Source organism: Protopterus annectens, chromosome 11.part0 (assembly GCF_019279795.1).
Source record: "Protopterus annectens isolate FY-2018-M chromosome 11.part0, PAN1.0, whole genome shotgun sequence".
Taxonomy (NCBI): domain Eukaryota; kingdom Metazoa; phylum Chordata; order Ceratodontiformes; family Protopteridae; genus Protopterus; species Protopterus annectens.
This window is the reverse complement of record NC_056745.1, coordinates 340,609,983-340,637,203: the sequence shown is the minus strand read 5'-3', so window position 1 is coordinate 340,637,203 and position 27,221 is coordinate 340,609,983. Positions and strand designations below refer to the sequence as shown.

At 36.7% G+C, this 27,221-nt stretch overlaps 1 protein-coding gene across 1 annotated transcript in view; it reads left to right on the top strand.

The window, feature by feature from the left end:
• Window positions 1-27,221, top strand: part of STAB2 (stabilin 2) — a 922,612-nt gene that overhangs the window by 751,269 nt on the left and 144,122 nt on the right. The window contains exons 60-61 of the mRNA XM_044087850.1: window positions 7,189-7,330; window positions 18,504-18,637. Of these exons, the coding sequence (XP_043943785.1) occupies window positions 7,189-7,330; window positions 18,504-18,637 (276 nt within the window). The remainder of the gene's footprint in view (window positions 1-7,188; window positions 7,331-18,503; window positions 18,638-27,221) is intronic.

Sequence of the window (27,221 nt, the reverse complement as noted above, 5' to 3'; positions counted from 1 at the left end):
TCTCCAAGTGCATTTCTTTCTTGTTTATTATGAAAATACACTTAGATCTGATGAAGTCCCACATTTGTGAGACGAAAACGCGAGTATTTTATGTGGAAGAGCGTTAATATATTTTTGTGTGGTATATCAATAAAAGTGAACTGTTCACTCGACTGCCTGGAGGTTTTTCTGAGTACCAGCTTTATCTACAGCAATTTGTTTACAAGTTTGTTTTTTCTGCTGTGGAAGCTATACACTTCGGAGGTTTTGGTTTGATTTTGGGTGTGTGCTCAGAGAACCAGGGGCAACAGCCTGCCTTAATTACGTGATGAATTCAGAAGGGCAGGAAGAGCTTGGTTTGACCAGGAAGTTAATTGGTCAACTTACGGAACTAGTGAATCTACTCACACCAGTGTGTTCGAACCTAATTCTGTCAAGAAGTGATGACAGACCGCAAGGAACCGAAGGGTTAGTTCAACAGCAGCACAAAGGAAGAGGGAGCTTATTGGCGAAGCGAGACCTAGGAACTTTGTCAAATTCTGATTTTGATCCTCGTGTCAATATTTTCGGTGAAGGAAGTAGTGGTTCGGTCAAGGAGCGATTCACAAGGACTTAGGAGCTAGACCTAAAACCACACCAGGTACTGTAGTTAATAATAATACTACTACCACTAATGAGTGGCTTCAAAAGAACTTTAATTTCCAAAACACTGACTATATGAGAAAAAGTGTTGCAGATGGCGACACATATAGCATTAAATTAGAGAAATTGTATAAATTAATGTTACAATATAGAACATGTGTTATTGAAAATGCCTATTTAAAGGAATGCATTAAAAAGGAAATAGTCCCAAAAGGACTTTGTATATGCAAATACCCCAATAATGTGCAAATGGGGACTGTTTTTTATGATAATTTATTGAAAACGTTTAACAAATGTGGTCTGGAAGTTGTGCAACATATTATTGATGAGAATGAGAGAAAGTTAATACTTTTGGATAGGGACATTGTTGAAATTGATTTATGTATTAAAAGTGACATGATTTTTGGCATTAAAGAAGAGAAGGAGAAATATTTTAAAATTAGAGGTGACATAGATTTGAAATGTGATGAAATTATACAACGTAAATGGAATAAATTAAATAGGGATATTTATGAATATGCAAATGATTTGAGTTACCCCAAACCTTTACAAAAATACTTTAAAGGTATTAAGAATTATGGTAATAATTATAGTACTAACAAAAATTACTACAATAACAATAATATTAATTACAACAACAACAAAAAGGTTAATAAATTTCATAGGAGGAATAGTAGGAATTATAACAAGGAAAGAACAGAAGAGCAATTATATGACCTAGATTTTCCCCCCCTTGGAAATGAAAATCATGAAATATTTTTTGAACAAGAAAATGATAGGAGAATGAATTTTCAGACACGAGGGGGGAAAAGGGGAAGAGGGAGATTCAGTTACTAAATACCCTCCCCCATTTGGATATGAGTCAAGAACAAAATCTTGATTCTGTATGTGAGACCAATAACGAAGTGGGAAATGATATAGGTTCTAACAACACCAATAATTCTAAAAATTATCTGAACTTCAATATTGGTATGGTAGCTGAAAATAATGTCAATCACGAGAGGAGAGATAACAATATTATTAGGGAAGATGTCAAAAATTCTTTTGAGGGATTTTCTATATACAATTATAGTAATTATACGCTTGATAAAAAACATTTCAGTCTATTTAGTAAAGGATTAAAATATATTCCATCTAAAAAAGGTGATATGGCTAGTACTATAATAGATATGAAACTTTTCCTAAGGAAAATCAACCTAACTATTTTGGCTTCTAGAGCTGGCTTTAATAATAATAACAAAAAAAGTTATAGAGAAAACAAAGAAATTAATGAATTAAATAGGAAATCAACATACAATCCACCCCTTTTACCACAAATTAAGAACTTGGAAATGGTTTTGGAAAGAGAAATAAGAAAGAAAAGTGTTAAGAAAGGAACATATTTCTATCAGAATTTGAAAAGGGATGAGAAGGAATTATTGACAGAAATTGTAGATGATAAAACAGTGAGAATCATGAAACCTGATAAAGGGGGTGGAATTGTGATAATGGATAAAATCCTATACGAAGCAAAGATGAATACCATCCTAAATAATGAAGACAATTATTGTGTAGTTTCACAACAAGAGGTTGAGACTGCACATAAAAAAATAGAGATATTAATTCATGATTTACATTTAGAAAACGTTATAGATATTAAAACTGTTAATTATTTAAAGGTGGAAAAACCGAGGGTAGCCACAATTTTTGGCATACCCAAAATACACAAAAATCAGGAAAATCCCCCATTAAGACCCATAGTGTCAGCAGCTGGGGCAACAACGGTTCCATTAGCTAAATATGTTGACACAAAAGCAAAGCACATATGGGTAAACAATAGTACAATTTTAAAAGATTCTTGGGATTTTCTAAGAGAAATAACACCTAAACTTTTTAGAGAAGACATTATATTTATAACTATAGATATAGTCGATTTGTTTTCTTGCATTCCACACCATGAAGGAATGAAATTGTTCGAAGAAAGTGTTTTTTTTGACAATATAATGACTCAAGAAGAAAAAATAGCTACAGTTAGTTTTATGGATGTGATATTGAAAAACAATTATTTAATTTTTAATGGTGAATACTACAAGCAAAAATCTGAGTTTCAATGGGGCGGCATGCGCTCCCACATACGCGAATTTAGTACTATCCAGATGGGAACAAAAATATATTGTAAATTCCAAATATAAAGATAAATGGGTACTTTACCATAGATATTTGGACGATATGGTTATGTTCTGGATAGGAGATACTAATGATTTTCTTGAATTCATGGACTATTTAAATACCACCACAAGTTTCTTGAAATTCACTTATACTATAAATAAGGAAATATTAAATTATTTAGATGTGGAGATTTATAAGTATAAGAATAATTTTGAAACAAAGGTATACAGGAAACCAACATATGTTAACTCCTTTTTACACTTTGAAAGTGCACACCCCTTCCATAGTAAGAAAAACATTTTAAAAGGGCAATTTGTGAGGGGGTCTAGGATGACAAGTAGACAAGAGGATTTTTATGAAGAATGTGATAGATTAGAAAACATGTTTTTAGACAAAGGTTATCCTAGTGAATTTATAAAAAATATAAGGAAAGAAGTGGAAATAGGTAGAAGTGGAAGATTTCACCCTATTAAAGAGATAGAAATAAATATTGATGTTGGGTTGGGAAATGAAAAGACAGAGAATACAAGAAAAATAGATGGTGAAACAGAAAGTCATCAAAGAAGATTAATAATAGAGTATAACTCCCTAAACAAAGATATACGAGGAATATTTAATAGAGAATGGAAAACATTTTTAACATACACAGATATTGAAGAGGTTAGAGAAATAGTACCTAAAATAGTTTACAAAAATCCACCTAATATTAAGAATATGGTTGAAAGTAAGGGGAAATTCAAGAAAACGAGTTTGGGTGAACTTGTAGGAACTTTTAAGTGTGGAAGATGCCCCCAGTGTATTTTCATAATAAACAAGAAAGAAATGCACTTGGAGAGCAGAAATAAAACAATAAAAAGCTTCAGGTATTATAATTGTGAAACCCAAAGAGTAGTGTATTTAGCGACCTGCCAAAAATGTCAATCTTTCTATATTGGAAAGACAGAGAGACCATTAAAAAGGAGGGTCTATGAACATAATTATGATATCAAAAAAGAAAGAGAAACAAACGCACTTTATAAACACACAAAAACTTGTTCAGGGGCAACCTACTTGTTTTTTGTGTTAGAACAGATTCAGATAGATCCCAGGGGAGGCCCATGGGAAGACACATTAGAAAGTAGGGAGCTTTGGTGGCAGGTACATTTAGATGCTAGTAAAAGTCCAGGATTAAATGACTACATATCCATAGGAGCTATATTAAGATTAAAAGCAAATAGAATTTAAACAATTGAATTCCAGATTTTAACACTAGGGGGCAGTAGACCATGGAAGAATTAAATGAATATATATTAATATTTTTAAATAAAAATAAAAATAAAACTTTTTTATTACAGTTTGGAATATCACTCACAATCTCATATAAAATAATAACAAAGATCTTAAGAAATCTATTAGATATAGTTATTAAGTCCCTATAAATTTAACACCTGTAAGGTATGTAATATTCATTTTGTCACTAGTTTGGTTTTAAATACACTTTATGCACTTTATATTTATATTTATATATTTATTTATATATTTATTTACATATTTGACTGTTTATATTTGTACATATAGCTATGTTTTTAAGCAGTTTTAACTTTTTACATTAATCAGAAGTGGCACAGGTAACATTGATTTTCCTTCATATTTAGAAGAGGTTAAGGATCTTACGAATTAAAAATTCCTTACAAGTACGTAATGTCAATACACTGTATGACCTTAAGTCCACTAAGAATATATATATGTAATGGCAGATGGAAGCCTAACAATGAGACAAATTCGCATTGAGCGTATGGCATAACAGCGAGAGTGAAGAACATATAGGAATGTATGTCCTTTAGAATAAGCGTCAGTGTTTACCACTGAGATGCTTAATAATTAATTTAGATACCCATGAATATTCATGAGATATTGAAGCCGATAGGGCATTTCAAAATGTGGAAATTGAGTGTCATTGGTACATTGTTTTTAATTAATGGGATATTTACCTATTTAAATGTTTAATTGCACAACTACCTTAGATCTGATGAAGTCCCACATTTGTGAGACGAAAACGCGAGTATTTTATGTGGAAGAGCGTTAATATATTTTTGTGTGGTATATCAATAAAAGTGAACTGTTCACTCGACTGCCTGGAGGTTTTTCTGAGTACCAGCTTTATCTACAGCAATTCGTTTACAAGTTTATTTTTTCTGCTGTGGAAGCTATACACTTCGGAGGTTTTTGTATTAAAATATTCATATTTTACATTATTTCCATTAGTGATTTGATTTGGGATCCTTAATCACTTTTATTTACTCTAGAGATGGAAATGAATTATTGACTCAGTGTAACTTTTGTTGTCAGCGATGTAAAACAGATAAAGCAGTTTATCCATCACAATATAATTAGACTTAATGGTAAATAGTAATTGTTGGACAGTTTAGTTTCTACCTATGATTTGTTACTGAGCCAGAAGAAACATTTTTTGGAAGAACTTCATACTGTAAATGGTCAGTGGAGGGAAGTTATGAGAGAAGAAGAACATCTCAAAGTTTTCTTCTGACCCAGAGCAATGTGCCGTCTTCACTTGCAGTCACCACCATGAAAAAAGTATGTCTATTCATAGGTTAATATTTTTAAATAAAATGACACATCATTGACTCCTTACTGTACTTTTTGATGAAATATCTTACAATATTCGAGTTATGTGATTATACAACAAAGCTGATACATCCATGCTATCACATAACTATGAATTCTGCAATCACAACTGGGCCCATTGCAGAGAGAGATAAAGTGAGCCTGGTACTGGAGGAGTTGTTGTGAGAGGTGGAAATGACTGACCAGTGCTGGCTTGCCTTCCCTAGGGGAGATGAGGGAGGCACCCTAGCCCTCTACACTGCTGGTACCTCCTAGATAGAGAGGTACACTGCATGCTGAATATGGGCCAGTAATGTTCACATCACAGCATTTGTTTTGAATTTTTACAGGTGCATGCAATGCATAGCAAGCCCTCATGTTTGAGATTTCCCTAATATCTGCTTGAATTATGTAATCCTCTTCTACTGGCTTTTGCCCAGGCAAGTATGGGAATTAAGTGGCATACATGTAAAGGAGTTGGGATAATGGCCAACAGGCATGAGGAAGATAAGCTGTTAGGATACATGCAAAACTTAGTAACTTGGCACATTCTAGCAACATCTGTTAGTTGTGGCTTTTTGTCATATACATGTATACTACCTATAATCTTAGGTGATGAACCAGTATCAGTCTTTGAAGCCTGAGATAATGGATTTAACTAAGACAGAAGTTTAATCTTAGCTTATGTTTCTGTTGTCTAATAATAAATAAATACTGTTACTACTGTTACGGTTACATGATGAAATCAGAGCATGGTGTCTGTGCTTAGTTCTATCCCTGTACATTTCTTACTGAACCCACTGAGTAGTCTTCACATTTGCATACTCTGTGCAGAGTCTGCATTAGGTAGGTTTTATCTATAACTGACACCAGCTTACTGTATCCCACTTTTTAACATGCCACAAGAAGTCCAGTGCCACATGATGTAAGTGGAACCCCATCCACTAAATATGCAGCTCAGTAGTGCACTTTGTAGAAATACCAAAAACATTGCACTTAAGTTTATTTTATGTGAACACTTGTATAAAACTTCATTGCATTGTTAGTGCCTCAGTTAATTTACCAATCATGTATTCATGTGGTGCTTCGGAATAAAGCCATACTTTTAGGTTCGGATTTATTTCAGCATGTTTATGTTCTTCTTGTTGATCTCGGTTCCTTCTTCCCATTATCTGTGACCTATTCTGTCTCTCTATCATAGCATTAGATTGGTTGCCAAGGGCTGCAGGGTAAGCAGGGTGTCTTTTCCCGCTAATCTTTGCCCCAACCGACAGCATACTTTGTATTAATATAAGGAGAGTGTACTGTTTCACTATTTCCACTTTATTTATGTTTGTTGTTATTTCTTATGCCATACCTTCATTCAGAATAACAACATACATGCATTAATAAGAAAGTAAAATACAGACTAATAACGACAGCATCTCGTTTCTTAAAACAGAGTCTATTCATTCATTTACAGCTAAACACATTGCAATCTAAATAGATAATTTTCCAGCATTGTTGTTAACAATGCCAGAACTGAGATGCAGTAATAACTGTTTAGTAAATTCTTAAGAGAGTAACAGGGCTCCGTAAATAACACATCCTTATGTTTTAGTTTTTTAACTAATATTATCACCTAGGGAAAACTATAGATGAGCTAAGTCATATAATATACAGTGATGTGCATGGAAAAGAGTACATGCCTTAAAATGAAATACAGCATGGTACAGTTGGTACCATGGCATTTGCCACACAGAATGTGGAGCTGAGGCTACAAATACATTTTGTTCAAACTTCAAATAGTTATTAATCCACTGTCTTTTTTTTCAGAATAAACGTACCTGTGAATGTAAGGATGGTTTCATTGGAGATGGAGTTAATTGTACTGTGAAGGAGACCCTCACTAATCGCTGCTTACTGGACAATGGACAGTGCCATGCTAATGCAAACTGTACTGACCTACACTTTGAAGGTAGGATTTCTAATCTAGTAACAGTCACCAGTGTAATTTGTTACATGTCAAATGGCATTTCCTTGTATGTTTTTTTATGTCATATTATACAGTCAGTCAGTCAGTCAAGCAGTGTAATACAGTTTTCTGTAAGCCTTGTAAACTACAAAATTTAAGTTATTGCTAAATGGTCAGCTTTATAAAGACATTTTTGTTCAAGAGTGACCAGTTTTTATACAGCAAAATAATCATTAAATTAAATTTTACATTGTCATAACAGCACTGAAAACAGATGATTATATTTTAAATAGAGCATTGAACAAATTCATTTTGCTACAAGTGAGCTGTGAAGCTTTGGCAAAGAAAATACTTGTTTCAGGACCACATGGTTGTACAGGTGGTGAAATTAACTCAGTCATATAATTGTTCGAGTTATAATAAGAATAGTTGTAAGCAGAGTTCCAGTCTGAAAGGAATTTTTTAATCTGAACACATATAGATCTCTATATGAATCTCTGAATGAAATAAACTATAAAACTAAAAGAGTGTAAAATGCATACATTTAAAATTGATACTTACATATTATCGCAACCAGATTTCCAACCTGTCCAAATTCCTTATGTTTGACCGAAAATGTCAATGTTAGCCTTAAAAAGGGTGTATAAAGTAGTAATTAATACTCTGTTACATTGAGGCAGGAAGAGGAATAATGGTCACATGTCCTATTTCTCACGGATGTATTTTTCCGACGTAAGTTACTTTAACATAAAATAAACTGGAGTTTTGCTTCAGAGTCTTCATTAGCCACTGTCCTGTTCATTGAATATCTTAAAGTGTGGTGAGTTGTGATGATCTTTACTCATGTAACTGTGACTTTTGGGTTGATCCTGTGTTTGATGTTTCCCACTATTTAACCATTGAAATGGCAAAAGTATTAAACCCTTTCAGTGGAATGTGAAAGATGTATCTAATTGCAAGTCAGGTGTTTTACAAACTGTTGATTTGCCGAGTTTTTTAAACATCTGTTGCAGTGTTCATAGTAAGAGATGTGTGACGGATGTATTCTTGGCTTGTATTTCTCGACCGTGACATTACGTTTCTTACATTTGTATTTTGATACTGTGATATTCTCATTTTCTATATTTGTACTTGTACTTGTACTCATTGAATGTATTGTATTTTGCATTTTTACTTTAGAAAATACCACATTTTAGCTGTAATATTACTTTTCTTTATTCATTTTTCTTCATAGTTGTTTTTGTGTAAGAAGTTTAGGGTATGGAAAAGATGTACAAAATCTGGAAACCTACACAGGTTCTTCTTCACAGGACTCAGAAGCAGCGCCATCTGTAGTGCATTTCTCATTATGTCAAGTAGGGAAAGGAAGCGCCCCAGGAAGGCAAATGGCATTATTTCTCTTGCAATGTCATAAACAATCCAACAGAATAGTAATTAACACTTTATACAAGCATTTTCAGGTTAATATTGATAGTTTCGTGAAAACTTTACAAATTATCGCAGGTTACGATTCTGGTTGCAATAATACTTAGGTGCCGAAAAATTTAATTGTGATCCAAGCAGGAATATTGTGGCAGCATACCTCTCAACCTCTTAGAGCAAGAAATCTGGGTAAAGCCATAAATAAAAGTAGGTGGGACAAAGGCCCAAAATTAGGGACAATTTTTAAATATTGCTCTTACAAACTTTGAAAGTTGATAGAATAACAGGTTTTATATTAACATGCATTTTCTGAAGGATATGAAGTTTGAAACTCTGTCATTACTTAGTGACTTCAATCCTCAGTAATTTTCCAGAAAAAACAGAAAATTAATAAGGAACAGGACAAATAATTAGGTAAATAAGTAAGTAAAAATTGGAGCTTTTCTGTGAAAACTTGGACAGTTGAGAGGTATGCTGCATAGCAGTCACAAGCCAGCAGAGCATAATCAAAAAAGTATGGCCCCTGATAAAATTACAGCAATTGTGTTATCTAATCTTAGGTTGGAACTAGGTCCTCTGCTGTGCTTTTATCTTTATTGATTTACGTGGGATATCAGTAATGCCTGCTGCATGGAAAATAGCTTGTATAACACCAGTTTACAAAAAAGGGAAGTTAACGGCATTAATAATTATAGGCCAGTTAGACTTATGCTTATGCCTATTTTTGGTAGACGTTTTGAACATAGTACAGTAGAACCTATAATACAAGAAAGAGGATAATTGTAGAAGTAAATACACATCAACACCACTGCATCAGAGGCCATTCAAAACCCACTAACATGATGAAATTGTATGATCAGGTTACGCTGTCTCTGGACTTATGTGGAACCATCTTTCTGGATTTAACAAAAACCTTTTTACTCTTTACCCCATAATACAATAGATAAAGTGCTTGTTAGGTATGGCTATAACCCGCATTCAACATGGTTGACCTGGAACTGGTTAACAAGCCAAACACAAACTGTTTTTATCCAAAATCATAGTTCTGGGCCTGTGCAAGTTTTATGGTGTCCTATAAAATTCTGTTTTGAGCCTAGTATTAGTTTTTTTTTGCTAATATTCCAAAACATAAATCTTGCTGATTGAGTAAATATGTGGATAACTGTGAGACTGGCTATATCATAGCTAGTAGGAAGGACTTTGATATAATAAACAACTACCTCTCAGAAATGTATATGTGGACATCTAAAACAGGTATCATTTCTAACACTGACAAGTGTAAAATATTGCTCTTTGGAAAACCTCCAATCATGGATCTAATTAAATTGAAGAATACAATATTAGCAGAAGTGTCAGATTACAAAGATTTGAGGGTCTCTACAACGAATAAGTTATCCTCTTCGAAACATGTAGATGTTATTACAAGTATAACAATGAAGCAAATCATTCTGCTACTGAGATGTTTACTGCATGGTTAGACTGTCCAGATTATATAATTTACCCATATTAAAATATACCAGCCCCTTCTGTATTTATACACCAGGTCAATTGAATTGTCTTGAGTCAGTTCTAAGGATGTTTACTCAGAGAATAAAGTCAGACGTAGATTTAGCAAACAAGGAAAGATGTAAACATTTGAGCCTTTACTTGTTGTATTAATGTTACTTTAGGAGTATACTAATGTTAGCATACATGGCTTATATGAATGAGGAGTTCAGGGTGGCATTAATTTTAGAAATTTATAATTCTTCCAAAATCCACACACATAATAATATGAAGTACTGTATTAATAATTATGGGCGGCCACGGTGGTGCAGTGGTTAGCATTGCCGCATCACAGCAAGGGGTTCTCTGGTTCGATTCTCAGCTGGGGCACCTTCTGTGTGAAGTCTGCATGTCCTCCCTGTGGTCGCATGGGCACAGTGCTCTGGTTTCCTCCCACATCCCAAAGACATGCTGTAGGTGGATTGGGCACTCTGATTTGGCCCTAGCTGTGAGTGTATCCATGTGTGTGTGTCTTCTGTAGAAGGTTGGGTGCCGGGCTGGCAACTCGACACTGTAAAACTCCACTGCCAATCATGAGCATACAGGTGATCTGCTGTGGTGATCCCTAACCAGGAAAAGCCGAAAGAAGAAGAAGAAGACTGTATTAATAATTACAGGGCAAAGATAAGAGGACAATGTATTTCACAAAGTATCCCTATTATTTAGAACAGACTACACTTACTTTTTAAAGCTTAGTCTCTTCATTTTGTTTAAGAAAAATGTGGATACATTGGTTAATGTTTACGATCCTAAATTTACAGTCAGTGTTCCTTGATGGTCTTCAGGCTGTAACTCTATACCCAAACTTATGCATCTTATGAAGTTAAATAACCAATGAAAAGAAAACATTAGAATCCGGTGATCATCAGCCAAATGTTGTCAAGCAAATAATATTTTATTAAGCACTTATTCCGATGAAAGTGCTTAATAAAATATTATTTCTTGACAACATTTGGCTGGTGACTGCCTGATTCTAATATTATCTTTTCATTGGTTATTGGTCTTGTTTGATAATGTTCTTACCACTATCTTGGGTTCCTGGTTTTGTGTAAGTAATGCTAAGAAGTTCCAAACTAGTATGAGGCAGATTACAAGTACAATTGTCATTATCCCAAGATATGGGTGTGCCTGAGCTGTACAGTAGTCATGTACTTGTAGTCCAGAAGTTCTAATCCTACAGGAGACAGACCAAGAATTGTGTTGTCATTTGTTCACATGACTGGAGTTGGAGAAGCAATTTATGAGAAGCCAGTATACAGGAGTCAGCTTGTGCCTAAGTCCCTCAACCCTTAGAAATGATGACATAGTCCATACAAATCTGTTTAGTAGGTATCCCCATCTTCCAGTTATGGATTAAGTAATTAGGGTCACATACAATGAGACTCACTGTGAGTAAGAATTTAGCAACAGTGGCATGTTTTTTTTCTGCCATTGAAGTGAGTGTCAGGGTCCTCAGTGGGGAGGTTTGCATCCTATAGCCCTGCCCTTCCTGATTTTGATGGAGGGGCATAATATAGTTTGTCAGCCTTGTTAAGGGGTGAAGCTCATAACCTCCTTACACTATCTGTCTACCAACTTGCATAAAATAGGTCTGGATGTTAATCACTGATTTTACTATAGGGGAGTTCCTTGTTGGTTAGACAATTCAGCATTCTCCATGTGAAAATGATAAGTATACATGATGCCGGTGAAATGACTTATTGTACAGGCTGTGAGAAGGTCATCTCACCTCATTAAAGTCCCTCTTTGCCCCTTCTTTCCTGCAGTAATCCTCATGATATTCAATTTGGTTTGGTTTGGACAGTGTGTTAGAGGGGTGAAATTCAAACTAAGCCCCAGGTCCATCAGTGGGCTTTAGTTTTGCTGTAGCTAAGCTTGTAATCCAGCCAAGAGTCCCTAGTTGAGTATGTTGTTGGCAGTCCCAAGTGAGGGAATAAAGGTGATGATAGTTCTGAGGAAGCATGGTCTGGCTTGGACATGTGTGTGTGTGTGTGTGTGTGTGTGTGTGTGTGTGTGTGTGTGTGTGTGTGTGTGTGTGTGTGTGTGTGTGTGTGTGTGTGTGTGTGTGTGTGTGTGTGAGTAGCTACTGTGATCTGAAGGTTATGACTCTGAAAGTAATAAATGTATGTTCTGTTCATGAGCCATAGCAGACATTAGGCTTGGACCTACCAGTAAATTGTGTACATAGTCTTTGACTTTGTTCTTTAATACCACAAGCATCAGTAGAGTAATTTGGGCCTTTTACCTTTAAAAAGAGGAAATGGTAGATACATGGCAAATTGTTTCTCAGCTAACAGTAACCTTGGAACATGTGTTTCATCACAGCAGTATTCTCACTTTCTCCATCTCAAAATTCAAATGTAGTATAAACTTTCATGGATTTCCACTAGCAATACACAGAAATATAGCCCACTTTACCTTTAAGGCTTCCTGGATATTGCTGTCACAGTCAAGAATAAATCAAATTTGAGTTGATGATATAGGGAAGCTTGCCTAATGCTAAAACACTGACAAAATTTGTCTCGATTTTATTAGATTTTTCAGTGGTTTTCTATGTGGTTAGATGTCACATTTTATAATGTTTTTGCTGTGGGAGGCAAGCCCTCAATGCAACCTCCACACCCCCAACTAATTATATGTACCACCTCCAAGATCACACAACAATGTGAGAAGGGCATAAACCCTTGTTAACATAACTCTAATTTTGTAGTTTGTGTTAGATATTTAGCAGTTTAGATATTTTTCCTGTCAATCATATGCTGTTTAGATAATTTTAAGTAGACCATTGTGTGTGTGTGTGTGTGTGTGTGTGTGTGTGTGTGTGTGTGTGTGTGTGTATATATAAAATATATAATATATATAATCATATATATATATATATATATATATATACACACATATATACATTATATATATATATATATATATATATATATATACACATATATACATTATATATATATATATATATATATATATATATATATAGATTTAGAAAATATATAATATATATATATATATATAGATATATATGTATTATGTAAATGGTTTATTATCAGAAGTCCAAGTATTAGTCCTTCAAAATGAAGGATCTTGAATCAGAGACATTAAATCCACAACACCAATTAGGTATAAGCAAGAAATTACACTGACTCGCAAAACACCATACTAGTATGAACACAGAAGCACTAACATGGGTCCTGCAGTGAGGCAAGTCTGAGATTCAATATTGTGGGTTTCGATATGAGTGTATTTCAATGCTTCAGATTCGAGACCTTGTGTTTCGATGGGCTAATGCTATGAGTTTGGAAAATAAACTTACATACATATATATATATATATATATATATATATATATATATATATATATATATATATATAGATATATATATATTTATATGAGTCCTTGTTATATTGTCAGAAACACAGTTTATCAAACTGTGTTTTGACAACACAATTTAACGAAAGTGCATTTTGTCAAAAATGCACTTTCTCTAAATGTATTAAAGGAAGGCAGGGAAAAAACATGCGGTTTGCATGTTACTGTACTTGTACATCAATGGGTAGTGTTGATGTACAAGTACGGAGATTATTGCTGACATCGTGGTACAGTGGGGATAAGGGAATATTCCCTTTTCCCCACTGTACTGCAGTCTCGGAGTGAGAATAATAAAGTTGGGGATGGGGGGTGCAGGGGTGCTTGTCCCCCTGCATAAACGTGTTTAGTGTAATTTTTTTTTCCGTTTGTCTAGCGGAAGTGCATTTTCAACAAAATGCACTTTCGCTAATTTGTGTTTTCTGAAACACAAGTTCGAAGTCCTGTGTTTCGATATTATGACAGAGACCCATTTATATATATATATATTTATATATATATATATATATATATATATATATATATATATATATATATATATGTACATTATATGTGTATGTGTGTGTGTGTGTGTGTGTGTGTGTGTGTGTGTGTGTGTGTGTATGTGTTGTATAAACAGGAGACATAGCTGTAACTTTATAGATAAATGTATATAGATATATATGCAGATATAGATATGTAGGGAACAGTAGTGTTTGTCATGTCCTATTTTGTTGTCACTTATACGGTGAGTATCTCTCAGTGAATATTTTCCAATGTTAGTACCCCAGGTGGTAGTGGAAATGTCAGTTATTGACCAGAAGGTGTTTCAAGTCAGACACTAAGAGTAAAGGAAAAAGGTAGGTTTGTTTTAAGACTTCCGTTTTTTCCAGGTTCGCATTACCTCAGAGGTACCACATTTGGTGATTAGGAATGTGGGAGAAGAGCCCATATATTAAGGGTCCAAAAGAAGTGATAGTTAAGATTGTGTACTCTTTATATAGCAAGCATTTGAGTTTATGATATTTTGCAGTTGTGATATTATTTCATGATGTTTTGAATCCTGACATAGTAGAGCCTGATATTGTATTTTTGAACCCATATCTATATATCTATGTATCTATATATATATATATATATATATATATATATATATATATATATATATATATATATATAAAATGGGTTCGTGACATGGCCTTAACTCGGAACCTCCTTAGCCACCACATGCCACAAAGATCTCTTCCTGTCAGAAGTAGCTACCATGCTACAATGAGAATAAGAATTCTTCAGTGAACTCTTATAGTCTTAAACCACTGATCAGTGGGTGGGAGGTTGGCATAATGGTTAAGGTGTTTGCCTTACAGACACAAGGTACAGGGTTTGATTCTCACATGGGGTAATTGGCTAGGCTTAAAATGACCCAGAAGGGCAATTAGCCTAGTACGAACCTATGAACCCCTTTCTTTAATGGTAATGTTCTGTGGACATTTTAGGCTTGATAAAAATAAATATGTCTTCCTGAACTAATTTTTGGATCCTGCTGTGTCAGTGGAGTTATGGTTATCATTCTTTGACAGTGGACGAGTGGCTATTATTCTCTGACACTTTTATGCTGCGTGTCTCTCTCTGTTTCTCTCTCCCTCTCTTTCTGAACCATTCTTGGAGTAAGTAGATATTCTGGAAGTCATTGTTGTGCACTTTCCTTCATGTTAGTGTTGTAGTTGTCCTTAAATGACCTTTGACCTCTGCTACGTCTGAGTATCCTCCAGCTGCAGAACTCTTCCAACTTCTCCAATGAAAAGAAAAAGTAGTTATGAAACTTTATATTGCAAACCCCCTTCCTAGGTTTAATAGGGTTGTGTGCGCATTTCTAAAAATGACCTGATAGCACTACAGAGAAAATGTAAAACTTAAATAATCTGAAATGATTAAAACTGTTGTAGTTTATGCTATATAGGTTCATAGGTGTTTACTAGGCTAGCAACCACAAGGGCCTTTTTACGCCTAGCAATGCATCCCACATCTCTGATAAAATCTGATACTCTTGATAAGTGTAAACAGGGGTTTGGGAGATGAAACATTTACAGGCAGGGGCCTGGGGGATGAACCAGTTGCAGGTTACCTATGTTCATTCGCGATACAGGTGCCAAACCAGGGATGAATTTTCTGTTCCCCATCCAACTGTCTTAAGTTGCACTTCAATTGGGTTAAGGAGGAACTCTGCATCACATGTATGGGGAGCCTGTTCCATATAAGGTGTAGTCTCTGCAGCAGGTCCTATTTATAAGACAGGCAAGGTTTAAGTCTTGTGAATGGGTAATTCTGGTGCTGTTTGTTTTCTGGATATGCAGGAGGTCCATCAGAGTGGGGTCTGACAAATCTCCCCTCAAAAGCCTGTAGAAGACAGAATACAGGGGAAAGGGCCTTAAGACGGTCTGCATAGGACATTTTACTTACTCCCTGTATTCTTTTAGTGAGGAACCTCTGTGGATGTTCCAATTGTTGGATATTCTTGGTTAAGTACATACCAAATAGGACATTGTACTCAGTGATAGGGCTGATAAATGCCTAATACAGTGAAACAATGACTTCCTTGGACTTCAATGCCATACTTTTGTTTATAAGTTGAGCAACATAGAATGATTTCCTCACTACTGTAAATACATGATGGTCAAAGGCTAGATTACTATCTATGTGTGTCAGTATATCCCTGACTACTGGGTCAATTCTAAGGAGTGTGTTGTCAATATGATAGTTACCAGGAGTGGTTGACTTCCCAATGGATAATATTATGCATTTCTTGGCATTTAGCTTTTGTCTATGTTTCTGACACCAGATGTTTGTCTGCGTCAACCCATCCTGGAGAACATTTCTGTCAGTGTGGGATTCAGTGACAGCTCCTAATTTGCAATCATCTGCAAATTTAGTCATCCAGAGACCACTGACATTGGCCTTAACTTCAGATAAGTAAATGCCAAAAAGGAGCAGTCCAAGGACTGATCCCTATGGGACTCCACTTGTGACTGGCCTCTTTGTAGAGGTGGACTTCCCATTTCTAACTTCCTGCATTCTGTCTGTGAGGCAGTTGGCTATTCACCGGGTGACATACGAGTTTTTACCTAACCTCTAGAGTTTGTCAAGAGTGCTTGAGTGGGGTATTGTGTCAAATGCCTTAGCTAGGTCCAGGTAGGCAGTATGAACCATTTTTCCCTCATCCATTGCTTTGGTTAGCTTCTCAAAGAAGTCAATCAGGTTGAGTAGACATGATCTGCCCTTGACAAAACCAAACTGGGTTGGGTCCAGTGTCTGGAGGGTTACTGTATCTCTAATGATCACTTCCATGATAATTCTTTCCATGGCTTTACATATAGGACTAATGAGACTTATAGGTCTGTAGTTTCCAGAGTCTGTAGATGGCCCACCTTTGTACAGAGGGCTGACTGTTGCTGTTCTCCATTCATGAAGCACGAAGCCTGTTTGGAGGCTACAGTTAAATAGTAATTCCAGATGCCCTGATAGGTCATGTTTTATGCTATTTAGAAGGCATCCTGGGATACTGTCTGGGACTATTGATGCAGTGCTCTCCTTCTTAGAGAGAGTATTAAGGACCTGTGCCAGAGTGATAGCAGGGGGAATTATATTTGATGGTATTTCCTGAGGGAAGGTTGAGGGGGAGAGAGGGGTAAAGTTGGAGATGAGTTTATCAACCATGAGGCTTGCTATATCTTCTGGCTCATTATAGGTGGCTCCATTCACAATGAGCTCTGCACACAACTGTGCATTGCCTTTGAGGCTGCGGACATAGGTAAAGAATACTTTGTGGTTGTCCTTGACCTGGGAGACCAAACATACCTCAACTTTGGCTTTGGTAAACTTTATTTGTCCTCTGAGTTGTTTGAGCACCTGCCGGGTGCTGCACCTCCTAATTTTTGTCATGATTTTCCTCCTTCTGTTATACAGCCTATTGATTTTGTGATACCACCTGGGTGGCTTGTTTTTTGAGTTAGTTCTGTACTTCTTCCTGGTGGGTACAGCTGCCTCTATGCAGCCATTAACATGCTTGTACAGGGTTTCTGTAAAGAGTTCTGCATAGACAGCAGTGTTCTCAGGGTTTATGGGGGCTTGAAATTTTACCAGGTTCTCACTCAATAGCAGGAGGTTAGCCTTAGAGTAGTTCCTCAATATTCCAGGGTTAGCTGGGGTTCCAGGATTTATTTTTACTTCAAAGGAGACCATTTTGTGGCCTGATCTTACCAGGGAAGAAATTACAGTAGGTGGTGTGCAGCAGTCTCCCATATTAGTGAGGACCCGAGCCAGTATGGTTGCACTCCTAGTTGGTGGATTGACTATTTGGTCCAGGGAGTTTGTGTTTACAAAATCCAGGAATCTCTGAGCCTGTACATTTGGTGTCATATAGGATAGTGGAGTAATTAAAGTGACCCATGAATATGGTATTGGGTTGAATGGTTAGTGTTTCTAATAAGTTTAAATACATGGTATGGGTTTCCTGGGTCACAGAGGGGGGCTTATAGATTGCAAGGAAGTGGTATTGGATTTTGGCTATGGTGATTTGAACATGGAGCAGCTAAAATGCATTGTCCTGTTTGAAATAATTAGTTTGATTGTCAGCAGAAATCCTTACAGACTATTAGCTCAGATATTGGCCAGTGTGTTTTACAGTGAAATCTAAAATCGTGCATATTTAACTCAGAGCATTGAACATTGCGTACTTGTTTAACATAGTCACAAAATTAGCTGTAATTCATGCTGCTTATTTCTTCCAGCCTAATTATTAGACATACAACTTTTCCAAAGGCAGTGTGCAGTTTCTTGTTTCATTTCTTGTTTCAGACAGTACTGTTGGAGTATTTCATGTACAGTCTCCTAAAGGACAGTACAAGTACACGTATGATGAAGCTGTTGAGGCTTGTAAAAATGAAGATGCCAAATTAGCGACATACAACCAACTGGCATATGCACAACAGGTAAGAGCACTTCTTAATTACACTCTGCCAGTTAAGTCACTCAAGGCAATGGGCCTCCAGTCACATGACAGAGTTTAGGAAAACAACTTTCTACTACAAAACTAACACATGCACATACATTTGGTATGTTCTCTTGTCTCATGTAGCTATTAGCTGAACAGCAGTCTTTTCAGGATGATGCACATTATCTGTCTGGTGCAAGAGAGCCATCAAATATGTTTGTGTTACACCATTTGTTCTTTGTGACAGCATGCTGTGCCACAGAGGTTAAAGACCAGTCCATAACTTGTAAAAATGGTTTCAGATGCATTTTCACAGTGCAAGAGTGGTAAATCAGAAATTGTTTCAGGTAAGCAGAAAGAGGACCAGCAGAGAAACATGCATGTTTACATACATGCATACATACATACATACATACATACATACATATGTACATACATAATGATTATCAGTTAATTTCTGTGTGGGCTTTTTAAATTTTTTCCACAAGAATTTTCTTCCACATATGTTGGCTTTCTCCCACCACCTGTAAGCAAGCTGGTTAAATAAACCAGTTACTTTTGTCCTCATAGTTCAGGTTGTTTGAAAGGGGTTTGCAACTGTCTAGTTTGCATACACAGTTTTCATTTAATTGAGTAAAACAATGCATCAACTTCAGCAGGAAGCGAGCCTGGACACAACTCCCTGTGTGGAATTTGGATCTACCACAAGTGGTTGTGTGCTAGTAGTGTGCAACACACCTGTTTGCTTCCACTTGCCCCAAGTGGCAAGTGCCCTTACTTCCACTAGCCCAATCCTCTTTAATCGCCTATGCATCCCACCACTCAACCCTTCTGAACTGCATATTCTTATCTGAACCCTAACTGCAACCCTAAAACTCCCACTCAGTACCACACCCTAACCTAAGCACTTCTCTCCCTAACCCTAAAACTCCCCCAGTCTCTAAATCTAAACCCACCTCCCAGTGACTTCCTGAAACTATACAAAGACAAGAAACAAGATACACTGCAATGTCAGGTCTGCATTTCAGTATGACAGCTCTTAAAGGTTTAGAAAACTGACACTAATGTGCCAGTGGGGAGAACTTTAAGTCCAGGTTTTACTGAGAAAGAATAAGTTATGATCTTATTTACTACAAAACTGAAGGACTAGATAACAGATTTTGATAAATTTTAGTATGTATCTAACAACTTCTATTTCTCCAGTACTGTTGACACAGTGAATTGATAAACAGACCGAAGTCCGTAAACATTTGTCCATTTACCTTAAAGTAGACTATCATCTAATCTTGCACCCTTGGCACTGGAAGCAACTCATTAACAAGTCAGAGCTTTTGTCCTGTGCACTAACTGCTGTCAGATGACAGCTTTTAGCTAAATGCAGAAATCCTTTACAATCCAATCTTGTATATAAGACTGCATAATGGATGTTGAAGAGCTGATGGTTCTGATCATTCCAAAAAATGTAGACTCTATGACCTGACAAATGTTAACCCCTTTGCAGTTACTGGAGGCTGTAAAAAAGTACTGCAAAATATGTTATTAAAATGTAACATGTTTAGACTATATTATGCAATCCATGCCTATTAATGAATTAATTCATTCTTAACTGCAATGAACAAAGCAAAACAATTAAAGACAATATAGATGCTGCAGCAGCTAAGTCATACAAAAGTCAGAGATATTACTGCTAACAACTCACTGCTTTTTTTTTTTTTTTTTTTTTGGTGGGGGGCCTACATCTCATTTTTAACCTCCTTATTTCTTTCCTGTCATCAAGAATAGTTATCCCCGCTGCCATCACGCCGTACAGGTTTGACCAACCTGAATGGCTGATAATCCCATATTGTTGCATTATACATCTCCAGAGTCAACAGAGTCTGCTCATGTTCGAATGAGGTCCTATGCGGGGTAATGAACCAGGACCCTACCAGCTGTACCAATATCCCATTACTTGGCCGTCTCTCTCCAATTACCCCAAAACATTTTTCAAACATATCAGGGTGCATACTGTTTTCTTCTTTACTTTTACAATTATCATAAAGATTTGGATTTCATTTAAAACTTTCATTTCAAATTTTTTTCCCCACTTATATTTACTTTTCTCACCTAAACTTGTATCTTCATTTCTTTTTTATATTTAATATTTCCCAGTACTTGCATTTGTGCTATTTGCTTGCAGTGTATTATTGCTTGTTATTGTATTACTTTTGTCGTATTCAGGATTGTTTGCTGTAGTGCACTACTGTGGAGTTTTTCTCCCCGGGTCTTCGCTGAAAATGGGCCCCAGGCCCTGTCAGACATACCCGGTTAATAAATGTAATAAATAAATAAATTGTACAGCAAAACACTGACAGCCATTTTTCTAAACAAAACACTCTCAAATAGAAAATACACAGCATAAAAAGTAGTAAACTTCTCTTCCCTTGAAATCCACATTTAGTGAAAATGCATTTGGCAATCCATTAAAGCAGAAGAGATGTGCTGGGATTCATAATCAAATAGGCTATAGTGTGGCACTAATTAGCAGCTATGTGAAGGATGCAAGAATTCAGAAATCAAATGTGTAATGCATTTGCTAACAGCCTGGGACAGCTCATTGGACTCAATTGTCCTTTTTCAAGTGCAGCCCAGGAGTACTGTCTGATGAAGTAACTTGATCATTGTCATACAGAAGACAAACAAAGGTTTTGTGAATCAAACCCTGTACTACAGAAAGCATATCTTTTAACAGCTCATAGCCTTACTCATCTGCTCTACGAGATTGACAAACTGTTATAGCTCAAGTAATGTACATTTCATATCTGCATACCTGCAAAAGCAAGCTAAATTAAAATGTATTTATAGTTAAAATATTAAGTTTAAAATCATAGACGTCAAGCTGCCCAATTTATTCACACCTAAATAGTAAACAGCCTGATAACATTCAACAAAACAAGGAAACCAATAATCGTAACCAAAGAAGATGGTTCATATGATGATGATCCTCATATTTACTACAGTCACTTTCTTTCCTTTACGTCTTACCTGCTCTGGTTCATATGTTTTCACTGGGCTTGCAATCCAGGGGACTATTGAGGAGTTTATACCAAACTTCTAGATGATCCAAAGTACTATCTACTTAAGGAACTTAATGTCACACAACAGACAAATGAGGCCTGAGGGCCTTAAACCCTCAAACACAGGAACTATAACCCACAGCCTTAATCCAGACTAAAGTGAAATGGGAGGGAAAGGATTCATATGCCACACCCTTAGCACAGGAAACAGGAGCATTAACCCCTATAATAATTTATAAGTTAAAAGTTAAATAGTGGGGTGCAGGAATCAACTATGTATAGAGACGCACAGAGATATGACCATCAATTACAGCTTATTCAAGCCATGCAGAGGCCAGTGGAAGTGAAAGGATTTAAACCCTGTACTTTTGACTATGCAAGATGTACACTAATATTACACAGAACTCTATTGAGTGGTATCTCTGACTTCAGTGATGTATCAGAAAATGAAGTAGTGTGTGTGTGTGTGTGTGTGTGTGTGTGTGTGTGTGTGTGTGTGTGTGTGTGTGTGTGTGTGTGTGTGTGTGTGTGTAAATGTCTGGTTAGTGCAGAGAATTAAGGCTCTAATCTCTTAACAAGTTGTTTACTGTAGTCAAGGATGCTGAGTTTGATTTTTTATTTGCTTACCATGTAACTCAACAAGACTGAACTAGAGAACTTAACCAGAAAGTTCTTCTGATGATAATAAATCTGTTTTAATATCTACAGGTCTGCAACTGGCAGTAGAACTTTGCCATCTGGAAGGAAGACACACACACACACACACACACACACACACACACACACACACACACACACACACACACACACACATACACACACTCCTACATATGCAAGGGAGATCTTTGTCATTCCTCAAGATCAGTAGTCCAGCAAACTTCCAGTGCTTTTCTGTATTCTTACAATCCTGTGGATGTTACAGGCAGCCTGCAGCTGCAAGCTGACTGCTTCCCATGTGCTACAGCTGCAAGCTGACTGCTTGCCATGTGCTGCAGCTGCAAGCTGCTTCCCATATGCTGCAGCTGCAAGCTGACTGCTTCCCATGTGCTGCAGCTACAAGCTGACTGCTTCCCATGTGTTGCAGCTGCAAGCTGACTGCTTCCCATGTGCTGCAGCTACAAGCTGACTGCTTCCCATGTGCTACAGCTGCAAGCTGACTGCTTCCCATGTGCTGCAGCTGCAAGCTGACTGCTTCCCATGTGCTGCAGCTGCAAGCTGACTGCTTCCCATGTGCTGCAGCTACAAGCTGACCGCTTCTCATGTGTTGCAGCTGCAAGCTGACTGCTTCCCATGTGCTGCAGCTGCAAGCTGACTGCTTCCCATGTGCTCCAGCTGCAACCGACTGCTTCCCATGTGCTGCAGCTGCAAGCTGACTGCTTCCCATATGCTGCAGCTGCAGGCTGACTACTTCCCATGTGCTACATGCTTCCTGTTCCTGTACTGGTGCTTTCTGCTCAGCTGTGAAGACTTTTTGGTTGCACTATAGTCACAAATGGAAAAATTATTTTGTTAGCTGACCATGGGATCCGTGAAGTTGTGAGCCCTGGGCAGCTGCCTACTTCACCCCTAGTATAATCTGTCACCACTGTTATTAACTGCATTCAGTGATACATGTGTTTGCTTGAATCTTTTCCACTTCCCTCTTTCTCATTTTGGTTTACCTAATGTATACATTTAAAGATTCATAGGGATCCACTAGGCATGCAGTCCAGAGCACTGAGATGTCTGTCTAGGTAAGCCCAAGAAGACGTGCCATAGTGCATACCCCAGGACTGATTTTATGATTACCCTTCCAATCATCCAGTGTTTATAATACAGCCAATGTACTACACTTTTTGATGGGTAAGTAAGCTTTGCCTAAAAAATAGGGGATTCATTAGTTTAGGAATTTGTGCCAATACGTTCTATTTCTATTCTGGTGAAGGTTAATCACTGCTGCAGGTGTTCAAGGTGCTATTTGTTTTATATACATGAAAAAAATCAGTGAGGGTGGGGGGCCTTTCATGGCTTAGAAGGCCAGGCACAAATAACCACAAAGGTGCCTATATGAGACAGTATACCGCATATATTGAGAGGTTGTTTAATCAATCAGCATAGCTTAGTGAGATCTTGCTCAGAAACCTTTGAGGCCTTTCAAATTGAACAAGATGCTTACAAAGGTGCATACAAAAGGGAGTATTGTATTCTTTGATGGGTCAGAATAGGGAGATATAGAAACGGGATTATGACTTCCTTACTCATGGAAGTTATACCTTTGGAAATTAGCTGTGCTAGATAGACTTTTCTGACTACAACTAAGATACAATGATCAAAAAGGTAGTTTGTTGTTGAAGAAAGCACCCATATCCCTGATGACTTACTCAATTTTAAGTGGGGTGTCTTTGATATGGTATGAAATGGGGAGTTCTTGCTAGGCAAATAAAGCCATGCTACTGTTTCTGACATTAAATTTGTCCATGGCCAATGCATCAGCTGTTAGTCTGATCAGGCTCTTGTTGGAGAATGTGAGTGTCTTTAGGGAGCACATGATGGCACCCAGTTTACAGTGACTGACAAACTTAGTGAACCATAGCCATTTCAAAAACGAATATGCCAAAAAGCAGGGAACCCAGAACACAGCCTTTGGTAATCCCAATGGTGAAATGCTTTTGTTAGGAAAAGTTATTTCTGACCCTTACTGTGTGAGTCTTGTCAGTGAGTGAGTTGGATATCCAGTGGATGATGTATGTACTACTCTTAAGTCATGCAAGCTGGATGATAATACCTGCATTAAGAATTGTTTTAAAGGCTTTTATCTAGTTCAAGAAGAGTGAGCAGAATGATCCATAACATTATATAACCCTATCAAAGACAGGTGAGAATTATGGGTGTGTAATTACCTGGATCTGTGGTATGGTCACCTTTTTGAAGTGTAACCACTGTGGCAGGTCACAAAACAACAGGTATATAGCCAGTGAACAGACTAAAGTTAAATAGGTTAAGGACTGGTTCAAAAAAACTATACTTTGCAGTCACTAGGAAGCACCCAGTTATACTATCCAGACCCAAGAAAGTCATGTTTTTAGTCTTTGACAGAGACGAGAGGACTTCATTGAGAGATATTATATAGCAGAGGAGGACTTAGGTATGTAAAAGAGAGAATAAAGGTTGGGTCTATGAAAGTGAAGTTGTATCTGAATTTGTTGGCAAGGATGTTGGTGATGTCCTCAGCACCAGATTAAATGGAGACATTGGATGTTAGGAAAGGGCAAAAATGAGTATTAGTTCTGAGACTCCTGATATAGTTGAAAAAAGCTTTGTAGTTATCCTATGCAGAAGTAACAATTTTTAATTCACAGGTAGCCTTACATTTTAATAGAGCACTTGCAATATTACCTAACAAATTTTAAATCCATTTCATTATGAAAGGAGAAGAATCTCTTATATAAGGCCAGTACATTTCTCATTTTTTTATACAATTAATTTATGTAATAATTATGTTGTAAGGGTTTATGCATGAATTTTTTATTGTATTTGTTGCATATAAACAGATGACCACAATTAAGTTGTTTAGATGGAAATGGAATATGGAACCGAATGCAGCAGAATGAGCATGAGCAAGAGGTTTTTCAAGGGGAGGAGCATATTAAAATGTGTTTAGGTAATCCGAGAACAACAGAAAGTTGGCTTTATTGTAGAATCTAAATGTAGTAAGGTTCAGTGGGTCTGATGGTTGGACCTAACCAAGGAGGGTGTGAGACATACTGGTGTGCAAGTATGGGCAATATTAGTGAGGACATAGTCAAGAAAGTTTGTAACTGTAGTTAGAAGGTATACAATTTGGTCTGGGGAGATAGCATATATAAAACCTAGGGGCTACTGTGTGCATCTGTTATTGATTATATAGGTGGTCTCATCTGAAAGAAGGGTAGTTGAAATTATCTATAAGTAGTATATTGGGTGTGATAGATATTTTCAAGTAATTCAGGTGCAAATTATGATAAGGAAGAGACTTATAATTTGCAAGGATGTTGTGACTTACAGTTATCCCACTGAACTGCCACCAAATAATGTGACGTCCCCTAGTATCCTGGGTCAGAAACTAAGGAGCTTTAGTCCTCATTGACTTCAGTGTGAGACTGTCACTTAAAGTAGAGTAATATTTCACAATTTTCCCCTAAGAGCACAACAGGAACATGCTCTATAGCCTTGGACTGGACTGTATACTTCTGTCCACCCCTAATGTAACTCCTTATTATACACTTCAGAGCAATGTGTCCCAGTTTAAGACATCTGATATGCTTACACTTAAATAAAATAAATCTCACATATCTAAACACTTCTGTGAAAGTCTGACATAGATTTCCAGCTGTGTCTCATCCCCAAAATAATATGGCAATGTTGCCATCAATCAGAGTGTGTTCGTGCCCTTTTAAAGGCATGTCCAGTTATGAAAATTAGATATTAAAACAAATGGTAGCAAATGACCTAAGCAGCCAAGCTTGCAGAGTGGCCCGGGAAGTTATCAAAGCAAGTATAAACACTCTCAAATCACTTAAGAAAAACACTGATTGACCAGCCACAATGTCAGTTAATAAAAATATTTAATATTGAGCAAACTGATTAAATATATATATATATATATATATATATTATATATATATATATATATATATATATATATATATATATATATATATATATATATATATATATATATATATATATATATATATATATATATATATATATATATATATATATATATATATATCACCATCTTCTTTCGGCTGTTCCCATTAGGGGTCGCCACAACGGATCATCTGTTTCCATTTCTTCCTGCCCTCAGCATCTTGCTCTGTCACACCAACCACCTGCATGTCCTCTCTCACCACATCCATAAACCTTAACGTAGGCCTTCCTCTTTTCCTGTTACCTGGTAGCTTTATCCTTAGCATATTTTTCCCAGTATACTCAGCATCCCCCCTCAGCACATGTCCAAACCAATGTAATCTTGCCTCTCTGGCTTTCTCTCCAAAACTTCTAACCTGGGCTGACCCCCTAATATACTTATTCCTAATCCTGTCCACCCTCGTCACACCCACTGCAAATCTTAACATCTTTAACTCTGCCACATCCAGCTCAAACTCCTGCCTTTTTGTCAATGCCACTGTCTCCAACCCATATAACATAGCTGGTCTCACTACCCTCTTGTAGAACTTCCCTTTCACTCTTACTGGTACTCGTCTTGTCATAAATCATTCCTGACACTCTTCTCCACCCACTACATCCTGCCTGTACTGTCTTCTTCACCTCTCTTCCACACTCACCGTTACTCTGAACTATTGATCCCAAGTATTTAAACTCATCCACCTTCGCCACCTCTTCTCCTTGCATCCCCACCATTCCTCTATCCTCCCTCTCATTCACACACATATATTCTGTCTTAGTCCTGCTGACCTTCATTCCTCTTCTCTCTAGAGCATATCTCCATCTCTCCAGGGTCTCCTCCACCTGTTCTCTACTCTCACTACAGATCACAATGTC